This window comes from Schistocerca serialis, chromosome 5 (assembly GCF_023864345.2).
Source record: "Schistocerca serialis cubense isolate TAMUIC-IGC-003099 chromosome 5, iqSchSeri2.2, whole genome shotgun sequence".
Classification (NCBI taxonomy): Eukaryota; Metazoa; Arthropoda; class Insecta; order Orthoptera; family Acrididae; genus Schistocerca; species Schistocerca serialis.
Genome location: NC_064642.1, coordinates 403,855,193 through 403,871,288, shown reverse-complemented (window position 1 = coordinate 403,871,288; position 16,096 = coordinate 403,855,193). Strand labels below are relative to the sequence as shown.

Sequence of the window (16,096 nt, the reverse complement as noted above, 5' to 3'; positions counted from 1 at the left end):
ACGGTAAGAAATGGTTTTGAACTATTTTTGACAGTCTTCAATATTTGTTTTGAATTAGTTTTAGTTATTTATTTTTTATTCTACAGCACCATTCTATTTTGACATTTATGCTGTTCTCTGGAAAGCAGAATTAATGTTTTTATATCTGCTGATGTTGCTGTTGCAGTATTCAGCCCGAAGACTGGTTTGATGCGGCTCTCCTCCACACTAGTCTACCTGTGCAAGCCCCTCCATCTCTGAATAACTACTGTAGTCTACACCATTTGGCGCTGCTTACACACTTCCCTCCACACAAAACTGATGATTCCTCGAGGCCTCAGAATCTGTCCTATCAACTGATCAATTCTTTTAGTCAAGTTGTGTCATAAATTTGCCATGGTCCTAAGAGACTTTTTTTAAGGACAGTTTGTAAACACGGTCTAGTTAAGAATAGCCAGGAAGACCCTCATGCAAATGTTTGGAAGAAGAATATTGATTTTGATCTGGGAAAAAACAAAGAAGATCCAATTTGCAAAACAAAAGCTGTCAAAGCCTTGGAAGACAACTTCTACAAAACTAAACTCTAACAAAAGTCATGTCTGTCTGATATAGCCTAGTAATGTCAGTATGAAGAGAGATTTTTGCGAGCATTTAAGTATTACTTCTACAATCCAAAGAGGATATAAATTCCAATATTCTTTTAACAAAGATGAGCCTAACGTGGTTTATGACTAAAGTTTAGAACAGGAACAGTGACAGGCAGTATGCACTCCATGTGTGTGTGTGTGTGTGTGTGTGTGTGTGTGTGTGTGTGAGTGAGCGCGCATGCTTACAGGTGCTCAACATTGAGGTTATCAATGCCCTACCACACATCAAAAGAAACAAATGTGGACAAAATTAACAAAATGGGGCCATACACACAGACAGTGGGAAAAGACTAAAGATGTTATACAAGAGACTAAAACATTAGTGAAATGAGAAAGGAGCTAAACAGACACCACAGGATATTGTCACTGGCTGGCCCCTTACAAGCCAGTCATTCTGTGAATGAATTAAAACCCTCTTCCTAAAATCTTGGTAAAAACATCAGACAATTCACAAAACTTTAAAACTCTAACCACATTCGTTTGATTATTACCTAAAAGAGATGGCAGATCCGTCAGCAAATCAGCTGTGGCCCACTGCTCAGAAAATAAACTGCAGTCCAATAAAACATGGTGCACAGTGATCTGTATGCCACAAGCACCACAGATTGGAGGGTCCTCTCTATGGAGCAAGAAACCACATGTCCTATAGCTGTGGTCTGTGCGAATATGAGTGAGGAGAAACTTGTCCCATCAATGTGGCTGGAAGGAAGTACACCACACCCGCATTTTGGGCTTTACTAAACGGAGCTTACTGCTGGCCACTTCCAGCCACTCATCCTCCCAATGATGCTGGACTCTTGGGCTCAACAGCAAGGTGATGGCATGCAGGGGGGTGGCACAATGAAATACCTGTAGATCGAGACATGCTTCCTTGGCTATTACATCTGTCCTTTTGTTCCCAGCAATGCTGATGTGCCCTGGTACCCAGCAGAAAGCCACCTTCTTCCACAGTCGTCATAGTTGGAGGAGGATATCCCGGATGGTCTGGACTACATTATCTGCTGGGTACAAACATTTCAATGAGTGAAGGGCACTCAGAGAATGGGAACAGACAAGAAATTTAGCACTGGAAGAACATCTTGTCTGCTCCAGTGCCCACAAGATTAGACAATTCTGCATCAAAGATAGTAAACGCTCGAGGTAGTCAAACCTCGAGGACACGATGCAGGAAAACAACAGGATAACCAACAGAACCCCCCTCCCTGTTTCCACTAAATAGTTGTGGTGCTCAGATCAGATGTCAGAAAATGTTGCATTAAAAATGGAAGCAGGAGTGCAATCTCTCTTTTACCACACCAAATCGAAAATCACTCTGAGCCTCTCCAGTAGCTAGGGTGGCAGGTGGTTAACGCCCTGAATTTGGGGGCCGTACTGGCTCAACACTGCCGAACTCCAGCACACAAGTTGTGCACAGATCCCAAACAGCCTTGTGCTCACAGACATTTGGGAAAAAAAAGTTCCAGAGGTGGATGAGCAACAGTATGGTGTGCGGGTGAAGTCGGAGCTCCGAGAAATTTACACACCTGATGCACCAGGAGGAGCTGCTGCCAGATGGTAAATGGTGGTTCCTCAGCCTCAGCACAGAGGCTGGGTATGGGACTGGTCCTATAAGCACCTGTGACCAGCCAGAGCTCCTCATGGTGGACAGCATCAATGATCTTCAAATAGGAACACCTCACCGATCCATGCACCGCGCACTCCTAGCCTAGTTGTGAATGTATGAGAGCCCTAGAAAACAGGAAGTGACGCACCCTGTCTGCTCCCCAGGATCAGATTTTCAGTGCCCTCAGTGTTCTGGCTAAATGAACACACACACACACACACACACACACACACACACACACACACACACACACACACACACACTCTTATCTGCAGAAAACTGAAAAGTCTTTGATGCCCACTCCTCTAACCTCCATACTATAAGTTGCAACTAACAGCTTGCTGATGCAACAGTGGAGGAGGAACAGAAAACAGCAAAATCGTCCACGAATTAGGAGCACTGCACTGGACTTCTTACCACAGATGTGATACGGTTGATGGCTATGCCAAAGAGGGTAACACTTAAAACACTGGCCACATGGACACCATTCTCCTGCTCAAAACAATCTGACAGCGAATCACCAACTCGGGTGCTAAGATAGCGTCAAGACAGGAAAGACCAGATGAAGATGGGAAGGTGGCCACAAAAGCACTGCTGATGCAGTTGAGCAAGAATACAGCGTCACCAAGTAGTATTGTATGCCTTACTGATATCGTAGAGTATTCAAATGCAGTGATGTCTACGTAGGAAAGCCTGCTGAATAGCCGCCTCTAGCAGGGTCAGGTTGCCAAAACTGGACCAAAATCTTCGGAATCCACACTGAGAGTGGCTAAGGAGTTGCATGGTCTCTAACAGCCAGACCAGATGATGATTAAGCATTCGCTCCATGGTCTTTCCTACATAGCTCGTTAAGGCAATACTCTGAAAGTTACTGGGGCATGTGTGCTCCTTTCCTGGTTTGAGGAGAGGTACCAAAATTGCCTCTCTCCACAAGTTTGGGAAGTTACCTGTCTGCCATACAAGATTAAAACATTCAATCTTTCGATGCAGCTGGCAAATGTTTAAGCATGCAGTACCGGATCTGGTTGTGACCTGGTGTAGTGTCACGAGTCTAGGACACGGCTGATTCCAGCTCCCACATAGAGAAAGGATAGTTGCAAGTTTCTGAATTCTTGGAACCAAAGTCCAACTTTCTCCTCTCTGCAGTCACATGGTGGTGATAAAATGCCGGATCCTGGCTGGCATTTGCAGTAGTTTGTGGAAAGTTCAACAGCATCTGAGCAATGTCTCCAGGCACCATTAGGAGATCGCCTCGTGTCAGCACTGCAGCTGTTGGTGGATGAATGCGTTTACCAGAAATTCTCATGATGGCTTCCCATACTTTCAGAGAACAAGTGGAATGGTTGATAGAGTCCAGAAACATTTGCCATGACGTTTTCTTGCTCTCCTTAATCAGAAATTGGGCATTTGCTCTCACGACTCTAAAGGCTATAATGTTGTCTGCTGGAGGGTAGTTTTTAAATTGCTGAAGAGCTACTAGTCTGCTCCGAATGGTTGAACAGCACTCATCTGTCTACCAGGGTACAGTTCGCCTCTGAAGATCACCTGAGGACTTTGGGATGGATAAGTCAGTGGCATGACGGATCATTTGTGTGATATAGTCCACCCATTCCTAGATGGTGTTGCAACGTTCAAACACAGCTAGCTGGCTGACCAAAGCACAGTTAGCTCTGTTGATCATCCATGTCGGTGGCTTCTCTTCATGTAGTGAAGACATTGCAGTCCCCACTCCAGACAGTATCATCGCCACAGCATTTACACACTTTGGAGGAGATGCACAACCAACACCTTCATGGGTGGCCTTACCACATTTACCACAAGTGGCTGCCCCCTTACAACCTGAGGTGGTGTGTCCAAAGCACTGACAGGTAAAACAGTGCATCGGATTAGGGAAATAAGGCTGCATGTTGAGGTGGAGGAAACCAGCCGCTCAGGAAGTTCTGTGCTGCCGAAAGTCAGTATAAATGAGTCAGATTTCATGAGATCACCATCCGTCTGTTTCATTATGTTCTGTACATCAACAATGCCTTCCTGGGACCACTCAGCTTGAGGGATGTCAACCAGATCCCTGTAAGTGGCAACACATTTGCTATAGTTGAAGGTGTAGTGCAGTTCACTTTCTACTGCATACTGCCCAAGGCACAGAGTTTTCTGGATGTTCTTGACTTGTTGGGAACTGGATGTTTCTACCAACAGGGTCCCATTTTGCAAGTGCTTAACAGATTTTAATGTTCCAGCAATTCCCTCTAAACCTTTTTGTATGTAAATTAGTGAAACTTTCTCAAAACTCCCCTCCTTCCATTTAATTATAAGAAACACATCTGGCCACCAGCATGTGTTCTTTTACTCAATACTGACACAAACTAAGTAAATCACAAGTCTGGAGGACTGGCTACATGAGTGCTCTTGTTTGATTGGGTGTTGGTACCTTCCTGCAGCCCACCACCTTTATCCTATGAGCAGCTAGGGAACTAGAAGTTCACCTAGACAGAGCCCCATGTGCCTGGGTAAGCCTTATACAACTAAGGTGCGGCAAATTCCCCAGAGGTTGCCCGCTAATGGCTAACGACTGTTCCACCTCAACAGCCACGCATCTCATAAGCACGCAACACATCTTGAGATTGTGGGATTATTTTTTACAGATTTTTTACCATCCTCGCATTCCTTGGTCATTGAAGCATGCCCAGAGCTTACAGTGACAGGAGACTGGTGGTGCTTACCAGCCCCAGCTCAGGAACCCACGTCGACAAGCCCGTACTCAGCAAACGAATGCTGAGCCCCTGAAGGGACATTTATTTCACCTGTGATATGTAGGCTGGCAATATGTGAGTTTAACATATCCAGAAAGGTAGTAGTTATAGGTGACAAACCCTTTTTTTTAATTAGAAAAATTAAAAATATAACACTTTTAAGTTATGCTATTACAAGATTCCTGATGAAGGGGAGTGGTGGTTAAAAAAAAAAAAAATGTTATTTATCTAGGAAATGAAAACTATAATGTGCCAGCCATCCAGGTATTCATATTAACAGCAAATATAAGTGGCTAGGTTTGACACTAAAAATGAAACCATTTTATATTCTTCTCAGACAATTCATGGTTACAATGCATAATGAAGATTGCTTTAAATTGACAATGCAACTGTTTCAAATTTCCTGTTCTTTCCCACTCTTCTTTGGAATGAAAGCTTAAAAGGTGATAATTTGGTTGCAAGGTGGCAAAGCAAACACATATGATAAGATAACCTCCATTCCAGTTAAAGATAATTGATTCAATAAACATCTTGCAAATTTTTAAGGCTACAATTACTATTTTCCAAATAAATTACATGTTATCTAGTTTTAGTGATCCCAGAATCTGACACAACTACCTCAACTCATGTCACTTTTTTTTCTCCCGTGTTCTTTCATTTGGTATACACGACCAGTTGTTGACACATTCCTTTGCATTCCTGTCACATACCATGGTCATTGCTGCCAACATTGTTCCACAAAGCATGTAAGTAACAGAACTGCTCATATTTTGAACATTTAGCAATTTTATATTTTACGATGAAATCACAACATAAGCGACAATGTTGTATATAAGAATCCAGGAGCATCACCATGGTCCTGTGCAGTAAGTGTCACATGAAAAGACGTAGATGTTGATAAGTTCACCCACAGTACAGCATTTCTCAACTTGTATGTTAATATCTATTTTATGGATGATAATGTGTGCTGGATTCTTGACAAATCAAAATTAATTCAAATTACAAATTAGATTGGTACAGTTATATCAAATTCAACAGCAGCAGTTTTAAATCGAAGCTCTTGCTACACAATAAGATACTGTATGGAAATGGAAATTGGTGAAAGATATATATGTCACTCACTAACACCTGACAATATGCAGCTGTTTCTGGTACTCTCAACAGAAGAACAGAGGTGATGAAGAGAAAACAGAAATGGACAGCACAATTAACAGAAAAAAAAAGAAATCTTTTGTTGGTCACTCTTTACCCCAACGAGGATACCCTCAGAGAAGCAGGAATGATTCTACATCTTACTTTCTTCATATGATGAAGTTGCTTCTGTACTAAGATCTACAACTGAAAGCAACATGAAAAAGCAAAACCCGAAAATGAACCTCCCACAAACTGCATCCTGCTCCCATACATGTAGTCTGGGATACCATTCTGTGATATTCATCATAAAATCTTTTCATTCTTATTTTATTACATGACATGAATTCATCTATATTTTGCAGTATTGTGCTACTTTATATTTCAGCAGTATATATAACACGCTACTAACCATTAAGCCTACAATTGTTGGTAAAATAGGATTGCACTCATACTTAGCTACACTCTTAACTGACACAATATGTCTGTAAACTAATGTTTCGGTAAAAGTTCAAAGCAGTCTTTTTTCATTGTGATAAAATCAAATAGCTTCCTAAATTATGTATGACTTTCTCCCAATTTCCAGAGTTAAGTGTCCGAAGAAACTTGCCAGTTACAAGGTGAAGAATATATCAAGTTAACGTTGAAAAACACTTTCATCACAGAATGTGTTCTCTCTTGTGATCGATGGAAAACTGGCTGGAAAAGAAAGTACCCGAGGGAAAGGAATCAGGATAAAATTGGAATGTAATGTCACCTACAAAACAAATTTCTGGACAGCTTCTTATGTGATGTTAATGTTGTGGTATTTCAGTAGCATTTGATGCTGACTTTTCAGTCAGAGTTTTGCTGAAAGAAATCTGGTTTGTCAAGAGACGTCAACATTTATGGTTACAGTTATGGGAAGCAATTTGCTTCACACAATATCTTCTTTAACTCACATGATCACCTGTGGATAAATAGAAAATTTTACATGAGTAGTTGTGTCCTTTTATTAACACTTAGCCACTAACCTCCCTTTTTTATGTTATATTAAAAATTACCCTTTTTTTCTACCAGTAATGACACTGTGCTGCAAATGTGAAACATTGTGCAAGAAATAATTGATGACAAGGAGGTAGTGTGGACAAATCAATCATCAATTGTTGCTTGTATAGATTCAGTTAAAAATGTGTGTTACCTACATAGTGGAAATATTTCTCTCCCTTTTTCCTTTTCCCAAAGAACACAAGCTTGGCACATAGTTTAAATCATTTCCCCTCGTTCTAGGGTTGAATTTATGTAGGTCATCATCACAGATAAAAAGTGTTCAGAGCCTCATCAAAGCCTGATTTTCTCATGTCAAATTAGTCCATTTCAAAGTGATTGTGTAGTTTTCTTGCCATGTAATGTGCACAAACATTATCTCCCCAACTAGCAGAAATGTTTTAGCTGTGTCTACTGCCTTTGAGCTTTGTTAAACTAAGATAAGAGCTTGTTGGTTGTGATTGTTCCTCCACCTCCCATCCCATCTTATTTCCCTCAAAAACTGCACAAACTTTCTTAGATCTCCAAAATTCATGGCATATTTATAGATAAAAAGCTTCAAACAAAGAATAACATATGATAACCCGACCGGATGTTGGACAGATGGGAAATGAAGATGATAATGAAGCATAGAAAAGCACTAAAGCATTATGGTTAGAAGGAAAAAAAATGCTATGAAACTCTCTCACTCTCTCTCTCTATCCAGAACATTCTCAAGCCATGCACCATAATGAGCTTTGTTGAATGTGTCAATAAAGAACTAGTTCTTCAGAAAGAAGGGAATCATATACAGAAAAAGGACTGAAGGCTTGGTACCCAACTACTTGTGTGTGTAGCTGCTACAATCTCAGAAATGCCGGCCATTTCTAGCCTCAGAACATGTGAATGCCCACAACAAAATGCCTCAACAGCTTGGTAATTGGCCATCTGCACTTTGTAAACTGTCAGTGGTAAAGCTGTTTAACTAGTAGACAATCAGAAGAAGTTTGTCTTTCGTAACTTGCACTGGTGAGTCTCCATAAGCCTGTAAGTTTTTAATTGAATCAACTGTGGGTCCTTGGTGAAACATTGTAAATTAACTAAACAATCACTGTTTCTTTGCCTTGCTTCACAAATTTTATTATTGTTACTGTACAACCTAGGTTTCGGGTTACAAGTCCATTTTCAAATACATCACTGATTCCAAAATGATAATACAAAGATAAACATGATAATAAAGCAAAGATCTCAACTTCTTAATATATCGGTCCTCGGTTTAATGTAAAATTACTTCAATGACCATGTTAATTTAATTGTTGTAATTCCATGGTCACTGAAGTAATTTTACAGGGTGTTTAAAAAATGACCGGTATATTTGAAACGGCAATAAAAACTAAACGAGCAGCGATAGAAATACACCGTTTGTTGCAATATGCTTGGGACAACAGTACATTTTCAGGCAGACAAACTTTCAAAATTACAGTAGTTACAATTTTCAACAACAGATGGCGCTGCGGTCTGGGAAACTCTATAGTACGATATTTTCCACATATCCACCATGCGTAGCAATAATATGGCGTAGTCTCTGAATGAAATTACCCGAAACCTTTGACAACGTGTCTGGCGGAATGGCTTCACATGCAGATGAGATGTACTGCTTCAGCTGTTCAATTGTTTCTGGATTCTGGCGGTACACCTGGTCTTTCAAGTGTCCCCACAGAAAGAAGTCACAGGGGTTCATGTCTGGCGAATAGGGAGGCCAATCCACGCCGCCTCCTGTATGTTTCGGATAGCCCAAAGCAATCACACGATCATCGAAATATTCATTCAGGAAATTAAAGACGTCAGCCGTGCGATGTGGCCGGGCACAAACCACGAGGTGTTCGCAGTGTCGTCTAAGGCAGTTTGTACCGCCACAAATTCACGAAGAATGTCCAGATAGCGTGATGCAGTAATCGTTTCGGATCTGAAAAATGGGCCAATGATTCCTTTGGAAGATATGGCGGCCCAGACCAGTACTTTTTGAGGATGCAGGGACGATGGGACTGCAACATGGGGCTTTTCGGTTCCCCATATGCGCCAGTTCTGTTTATTGACGAAGCCGTCCAGGTAAAAATAAGCTTCGTCAGTAAACCAAATGCTGCCCACATGCATATCGCCGTCATCAATCCTGTGCACTATATCGTCAGCGAATGTCTCTCGTGCAGCAATGGTAGCGGCGCTGAGGGGTTGCCGCGTTTGAATTTTGTATGGATAGAGGTGTAAACTCTGGCACATGAGACAATACGTGGACGTTGGCGTCATTTGGACCGCAGCTGCAACAAGGCGAACGGAAACCCGAGGCCGCTGTTGGATCACCTGCTGCACTAGCTGCGCGTTGCCCTCTGTGGTTGCCGTACGCGGTCGCCCTACCTTTCCAGCACGTTCATCCGTCACGTTCCAAGTCCGTTGAAATTTTTCAAACAGATCCTTTATTGTATCGCTTTTCGGTCCTTTGGTTACATTAAACCTCCGTTGAAAACTTCGTCTTGTTGCAACAACACTGTGTTCTAGGCGGTGAAATTCCAACACCAGAAAAATCCTCTGTTCTAAGGAATAAACCATGTTGTCTACAGCACACTTGCACGTTGTGAACAGCACACGCTTACAGCAGAAAGACGACGTACAGAATGGCACACCCACGGACTGCGTTGTCTTCTATATCTTTCACATCACTTGCAGCGCCATCTGTTGTTGAAAATTGTAACTACTGTAATTTCGAAAGTTTGTCTGCCTGAAAATGTACTGTTGTCCCAAGCATATTGCAACAAACGGTGTATTTCTATCGCTGCTCGTTTAGTTTTTATTGCTGTTTCAAATATACCGGTCATTTTTGAAACACCCTGTATATTAAGCCAAGGATCGATACATTAAGAAGTTCAGATGACTATCTTTGCCTTATTATTGTGTTTATCTTTGTATTATCATTTTTGAATCAGTAATGTACTTGAAAATGGGCTTATGACCCGAAACCCTAGGATTTGCAGTAACAATAACAAAATTTGTGGGACAAGGCAAAAAACAGTGATTGTTTGGTTAAGCCTGTAATTATTTGGGCCAGGGTGACAGGTACAGTGATGCCCCAGCTGTTTGGCCAACGTACAACAGGTATTGTAAATTATGCAGTTAGCACATACAAGGTGTACAGCAGCTGGATAAAAACATAGTTCATGTAGATTAGCAATAAAACTGTGCTAAGACAGCTATCATAACTCCTTTATCCTGAGGCAGAGGACATAAGGTGCACAGAACGAACCCAGACAGAATGCCAGGTGCACCGGACTGAAAATGGAATATCACAGGATGCTTCTAGTGGGAGCACACATGACTCACATTTGGAAGGATCAGTTCAAACCTGTGTCCAGCCATCCAGATTTAGGTTTTCTGTATATTTGTTAAATCACTCCAGGCAAATGCCGGGATTGTTCCTTTGAAAGGGCATGGCCGATTTCCTTCCCCATCCTAGACGCAATCCGAGCTTGTGCTGTCTCTAATGATGTCAATGTCGACAGGGCATTAAACCCAGTCTTACTCTTTTCTAGTGGGAGTGGACAGTGGAGGGAACACCTAGAGCCACACTGGACCGAAAACAGAAACTGATCTGTAGCATGGTCCAAAACCTACTTTTGGCTGGTGGATAACAGTTTGGTTATGAGTTGGCAAAGCCAACACTGTCACATTTATGAAAGTAATTACAATAACTGTTACAGCATGTAGGGTTACTTCACACATTATGGACTTCAGTAAGTGATTTACGGCAACAGTTTTGATGCGTGTGGGTCAAAGCAGACACAAGGTACTGGTAAGTCCAGTATTTCACTACCTCATTTTCCTAACCAGCTCAAAAATATAGTTTAGTTTGTGTGTGTGTTGTGGGGGGGGGGGGGGGGGGAATCTTTTCATTATCCATATGCAGGACAGAACATGTGCTGTACTTCAAAACGTGAGATCAGTGTCTCAACAACAGCATGGTCTTATCCAGTTGGTGACTATTGTACAATGTATAAAAAAACTCAGTGAGGAACTGAACAGCATTCTGCATTTTGGTGTTCATTGTACAGAAAGAAACCTATTTTTTTTATTGCTTTTTTGTTAGTTATGTGTACAACAGTGAAGTTCATGAGCGTTCTGAGATGGAAGCATCCGATTTCACCTGTCTGCTTTGACCCATGATGTAACGGTGTTGGGGTGTGTGATGTCACTACAGTGTGGAGTTTCTGGGCTGGTTGTGTGTGTAGATGCCATGTTGTATTGGATAGTGCCCTCTGGTGGTGGATGTGCCGAGTTTAACATGTGATATTGGGTTCATTTGAGTTTTGGTTGTCATTGGTCGAATATGGTTTGTAGTTTAGGTAGTTGGTGCGGTAAAGTGGGTTGCGGAAGTGTTCTCAGTGAGTTATTAACATTTTTTTCTGTGTTTGGCGTTTTTGTTAGGTCAGATTAGTTTGGTGTTTCTTGTGTGGAAAGAAGTCTAATTTTTTATTGCTTTTTTGTTATGTATGAATACGTCAGTGAAGTTCACAAGTGTATCATTATGCCCTGAGATGGGTGATTATATGATGTAAGACGTAAAGTTTCTGAAGATTTTTAGTCCTTTTTCTGAATATGGTAGGTGTCACATTTGTGGCAACAACATGAGGTTGACTAGAGTTCTGGTGGCTCGGACCAGGGACATGTCTATATAGCGATGTCAACCAGTGAGTAGATGGAAAACATAGGTGGCATTGCCGGAGGTTTTTGTTGGTAAGTAATTTTGTTTTTATTCTATAGTAATAGTGGTAATTTGTGGGTTGTATATTTATGGTAGGTGAGTTGTGTTTTAATTGACATAGTGGATATTGGGTATTTGGCTCTTTGAATCGTTCGGATTTTGGTTCCACTTTTCAGAGTTGTAGGTGTTGGTTTCTTGGCATCAATATCTGCAGTTGAGCTATATGGGTCAAGGGAAATGTCTGATTTGGTGTAGCGGAACGATGTAATTTAAATTGGTTTTGATATTATTTGTTTTGGGATGGTGTGGTGTTTTTTATTGTTATAGATTTAGCTTGTCCCCATCGTAAAGCCTCAATTCTCTGTGGTTGTCCTGTTAGTTTCATTTTACTTTTGGAGTGAGACGTTATTGTGTAATTTTTATTTTTGTTCGCATTTGTTGGTGACTGTGTGTAGTGACGTCACTGTCGTCAAATTTGGACAGCCGTTTCCACCATACTGATACACCATGGGTCAAAATAGATGGGTGGAATCGCATGCTTCTATAATGCTGTCAGTGCTATTATTAAAATTCATCTCAGTGAGAAGTTAAAAAACAGTACAGCAGCATTACATTCAGTGCTGTTTTTAAAATCCTCCACACTTCACAAAATACTACAAGAACATTTGCATGGCCTCTACATATTTGTTGAGCCAGAATCACAATCATAGTATTAGCAGATGTAATGTGCGGGAAACATGAAAACTGGCCGTCAGTCATAAAAAATATATTATACAAATAGCACAGAGAAGGAGAGAAGTACGGGTGTAATGCAAGACATCAATAGTTTTTTATAAACTGCATGAATTATGTTGTTACTTGCCTGTTTTCTGAAAGGGGACCAAAAAGGTACAGAAATATGTGTTTAATAGGCCGTGTTTCATTTAAATATACAGAACATGGTAAATTAGTATAAGAGCATTTCCAAACTGAAAGTAAATTTTCATGAATTAAACGCGTACTACCACCAGTTTCTCTCTTTGTTACCAAACTGCATTTTTGCAAGAAGTCGCCCTATTTTCTCCCATGCCCTCTAACATTGGTTATTTAAAGTATTCACAAAAAAGAGTCAGTGTGCGATAAATAAAGAAAATAGAATGTTTAGCCCAAATTTTAATTCGTAATTAGGCCTTTCAGAAATAAGAAAGGAACTGAAGATAGCAAAGCAGAGGATATAACAAGAGGAAAGAAAAAAAAATCTGCAAGAATATCAAATCTGCTGGATAGTGTTTTAGTTGCGAAACAGCTGCTCTACACTCTGACAGACTTGTGTAATTAATATCCGTACTATAGTAATTCTTCAGTCAAGAGTATTATCATTCATGGCAAGAGATGGTAAATTTAACTAAGCCCAAAACTTGCTCGCCTAAATACGGAGTAAACAAATCACATACGGACCACAGATATGATAAAGAGCTGATCAGTAAATTGTTTTCTTCTCAAATGGATCTAGACAACCACTACGTAAGTCATAAAACCTGAACAGCTTTATGGAAACACAAAACAAACGCAGAAGGTTAAAACTACGAAAGGTAGAGAGTAAAACAGGCTCCCACAATGCACAGTTATAAGGGAAACAAAACTGCACAATCTATTACCGTAGTAATCATATTATGGGCGCTTAAGTGCAGTAAACACTACAGTATCGCCAAACAGTTGATGTTCTTTTTAATACTATTTGGGAAATTGAGATACTGGAGGTATAAGAACTCGACTGAGATGCTACTTGGAAGCAGAATACATAGCTATAGCATTATTTCTTCATTTATCTGTACTTGATTGGGTCAATGTAATTTTCACGCGTGCAGCATAAATTAGTGTTCTGGGCATGAACTTTAATAACCACAATAAAATAACAGTATAAAGATACTGCTTCCATTGTAAAAATATCTAGACAACGGATAACATCCTAACTTTAAGTTACTCAACTGTTGTGAGACTATCGCACCTTCTCAGTTTCTTCTTCCTTGGATTTAATACTACTTCTGGTACTACGGACTCTGAAGCACTCCCGGAGGATGTCACGTCCAATAACTTGAAAGATTCCTTGTTGTTGTTTTCCATGTTGAGCGAAACTTTGTTATATATGACCATTCCAACATCACAGAACCATTTCAAATCACTATATACAGAAAATTGTTATCACGAATATTTTGTAATATTTACAACACTGTACACATAATGAGGATGATACACGCCCATCTTCTCTCTCATACTAGTTACATTATCTTATTCCATACGGGATTCTCCTAATGTTGACATTACAACACTTTTCAAAGATAGGTTTCATTATCAGCTGACTCAATGAATATAGAAAGATATAACACAAAGTTGGACCAAAAACGTGAATAGAAAGATATATCACAATTTATCTGTCACAGGTCTGCCACACTGGGAGATGGGGATAAATAACATTGGAGATATTAGATATACTGCAAAATGGTGTCGATCTTCTGGCTTTGTTTCTTTCAGAATGTTAATTACAACATTTTAATATCCCGATTTGTACCGACGTTATATATTTATTTGTTTACATTGTATGGCCCTCATTGGACCACTCTAGCTAACTTTATACAAAGAATTTTCCAGTTTTCTGTCGGCCCAGTACTTCTCCATTCTCTCGGATCTTATCCTTCTTTCTTCATCCTTCCTATTGGCTGTTTGTTGATTATCGTTTGCAGTCTGGTTGTACCGACGTTATATATTTATTTGTTTACATTGTATGGCCTTCATTGGACCACTCTAGCTAACTTTATACAAAGAATTTTCCAGTTTTCTGTCAGCCCAGTACTTCTTCATTCTCTCGGATCTTATCTTTCTTTCTTCACCCTTCCTATTGGCTGTTTGTTGATTCTCGTTTGCAGTCTGGTTTGTTTGTATGTGAGTTTCCTGGTTTTGTCAGTTTTGTTTTTTAGGTCTTCCAATGTAATCTATAGCTCATCCATATCATCTTTGATTTCTGTAATCCACTAAATGTTTTACATACTATTCCACAATTTTCTGTTATTCTCCTGATGATCCTGTTCTCTGGTGTTCTGATTAGATGACCGAAAAATGAATTGCGTTTCTTCCTGATTGTACTCATTACCGGGTCTATTCCCTTGTAGACTGTTTCATTTGTAGCAACTCTCCAGTGTCCATATTCCTGGTACTATTTGTTGATGCACGTTCTGATGATTCTTCTCCCTATTTTGAGTATTTTGTCTATTTGTGCAGTGTTAGTTGTTTGAAGATGGTTTCACTTGTGTATGTTATTTCTGGTTGAGTGACTGTTTTGTAGTGTTTTAATTTTTTTTCCTATTGACAGGCTCTTTTTGTTTTAGATATTCTTGGTGATATATTCTGCTCTAGTCAATTTGTTTATTCTGTTATGCCATGTTGGCTTTTCATTGAGGTTTTATGTTATGATTTCTTGGGAGAAATATTTAAATTTATCTACAGTTTTGATTTCTTGGTTTCCAATGGCAATTTTGGTTATGAGAGGTGGGTCAGTTAACATGACAACTGTTTTTCAAGGGATATTCCAAGACCAAATTTCTGTGCAATTTCCTGCAGTGAGATAACTTGTTGTTTGGTTTCCTGAATACTGTTGGACAAGTGAGAAAGGCCATCAGCAAATTCTAGACAACTTTAACTTATTTTGTCTTTGGGTCTTCCAATTTGGGTGTTCTTCGGGTTAATATTGCACCATTCCCTCATGATGTATTCTGTGTGTGTGTGTGTGTGTGTGTGTGTGTGTGTGTGTGTGGTTTGAGGTTTTCGGGCGCTTAACAGCATGGTCATCAGCGCCCAAACGTATAGAAACAGGAACACATGCAGTGAAGGGACGAAGATGGACAGTGAACGAGGAGAACGGGTAAAAGACATAGACCTGATGCAGTTCCAAATCCTCACATACAGAGGCAAAACAAGAGGAGAAGAAACACACTAATAAAGGAAAGGAAACACAATGAAAAGAGAACAGAAATCGAAGTGAAACAAGTAGGTAATCGTAACTGGCGGATCTCTTACCTTAAACCTGGGTGAGCCAGTCACCCAGCAGCACTTTAAAATCCTCTCCCTAAACTCCGAGGCAACAAATTGGACAGGACACAAAACCGTAAGACCTTAGCCACAGTCGCTGCGTCATCTTGCAAAATAGAGGGCAAATCCGGTGGCAAGGAAACCACCGCCCTCTGGTCAGAGAATAAAG

General features: G+C 40.3%; 1 protein-coding gene across 1 annotated transcript in view; it reads right to left on the bottom strand.

Annotated features, from left to right (window-relative positions):
• The window catches only part of LOC126480710 (uncharacterized), a 231,456-nt gene extending 217,257 nt beyond the window's left edge, over nucleotides 1–14,199 (bottom strand). Inside the window, exon 1 of the mRNA XM_050103964.1 lies at nucleotides 13,853–14,199. Coding sequence (XP_049959921.1) covers nucleotides 13,853–13,998 — 146 coding nt within the window. The 5' untranslated portion in view covers nucleotides 13,999–14,199. The remainder of the gene's footprint in view (nucleotides 1–13,852) is intronic.
• Between the last annotated feature and the right edge of the window lie 1,897 nt (nucleotides 14,200–16,096).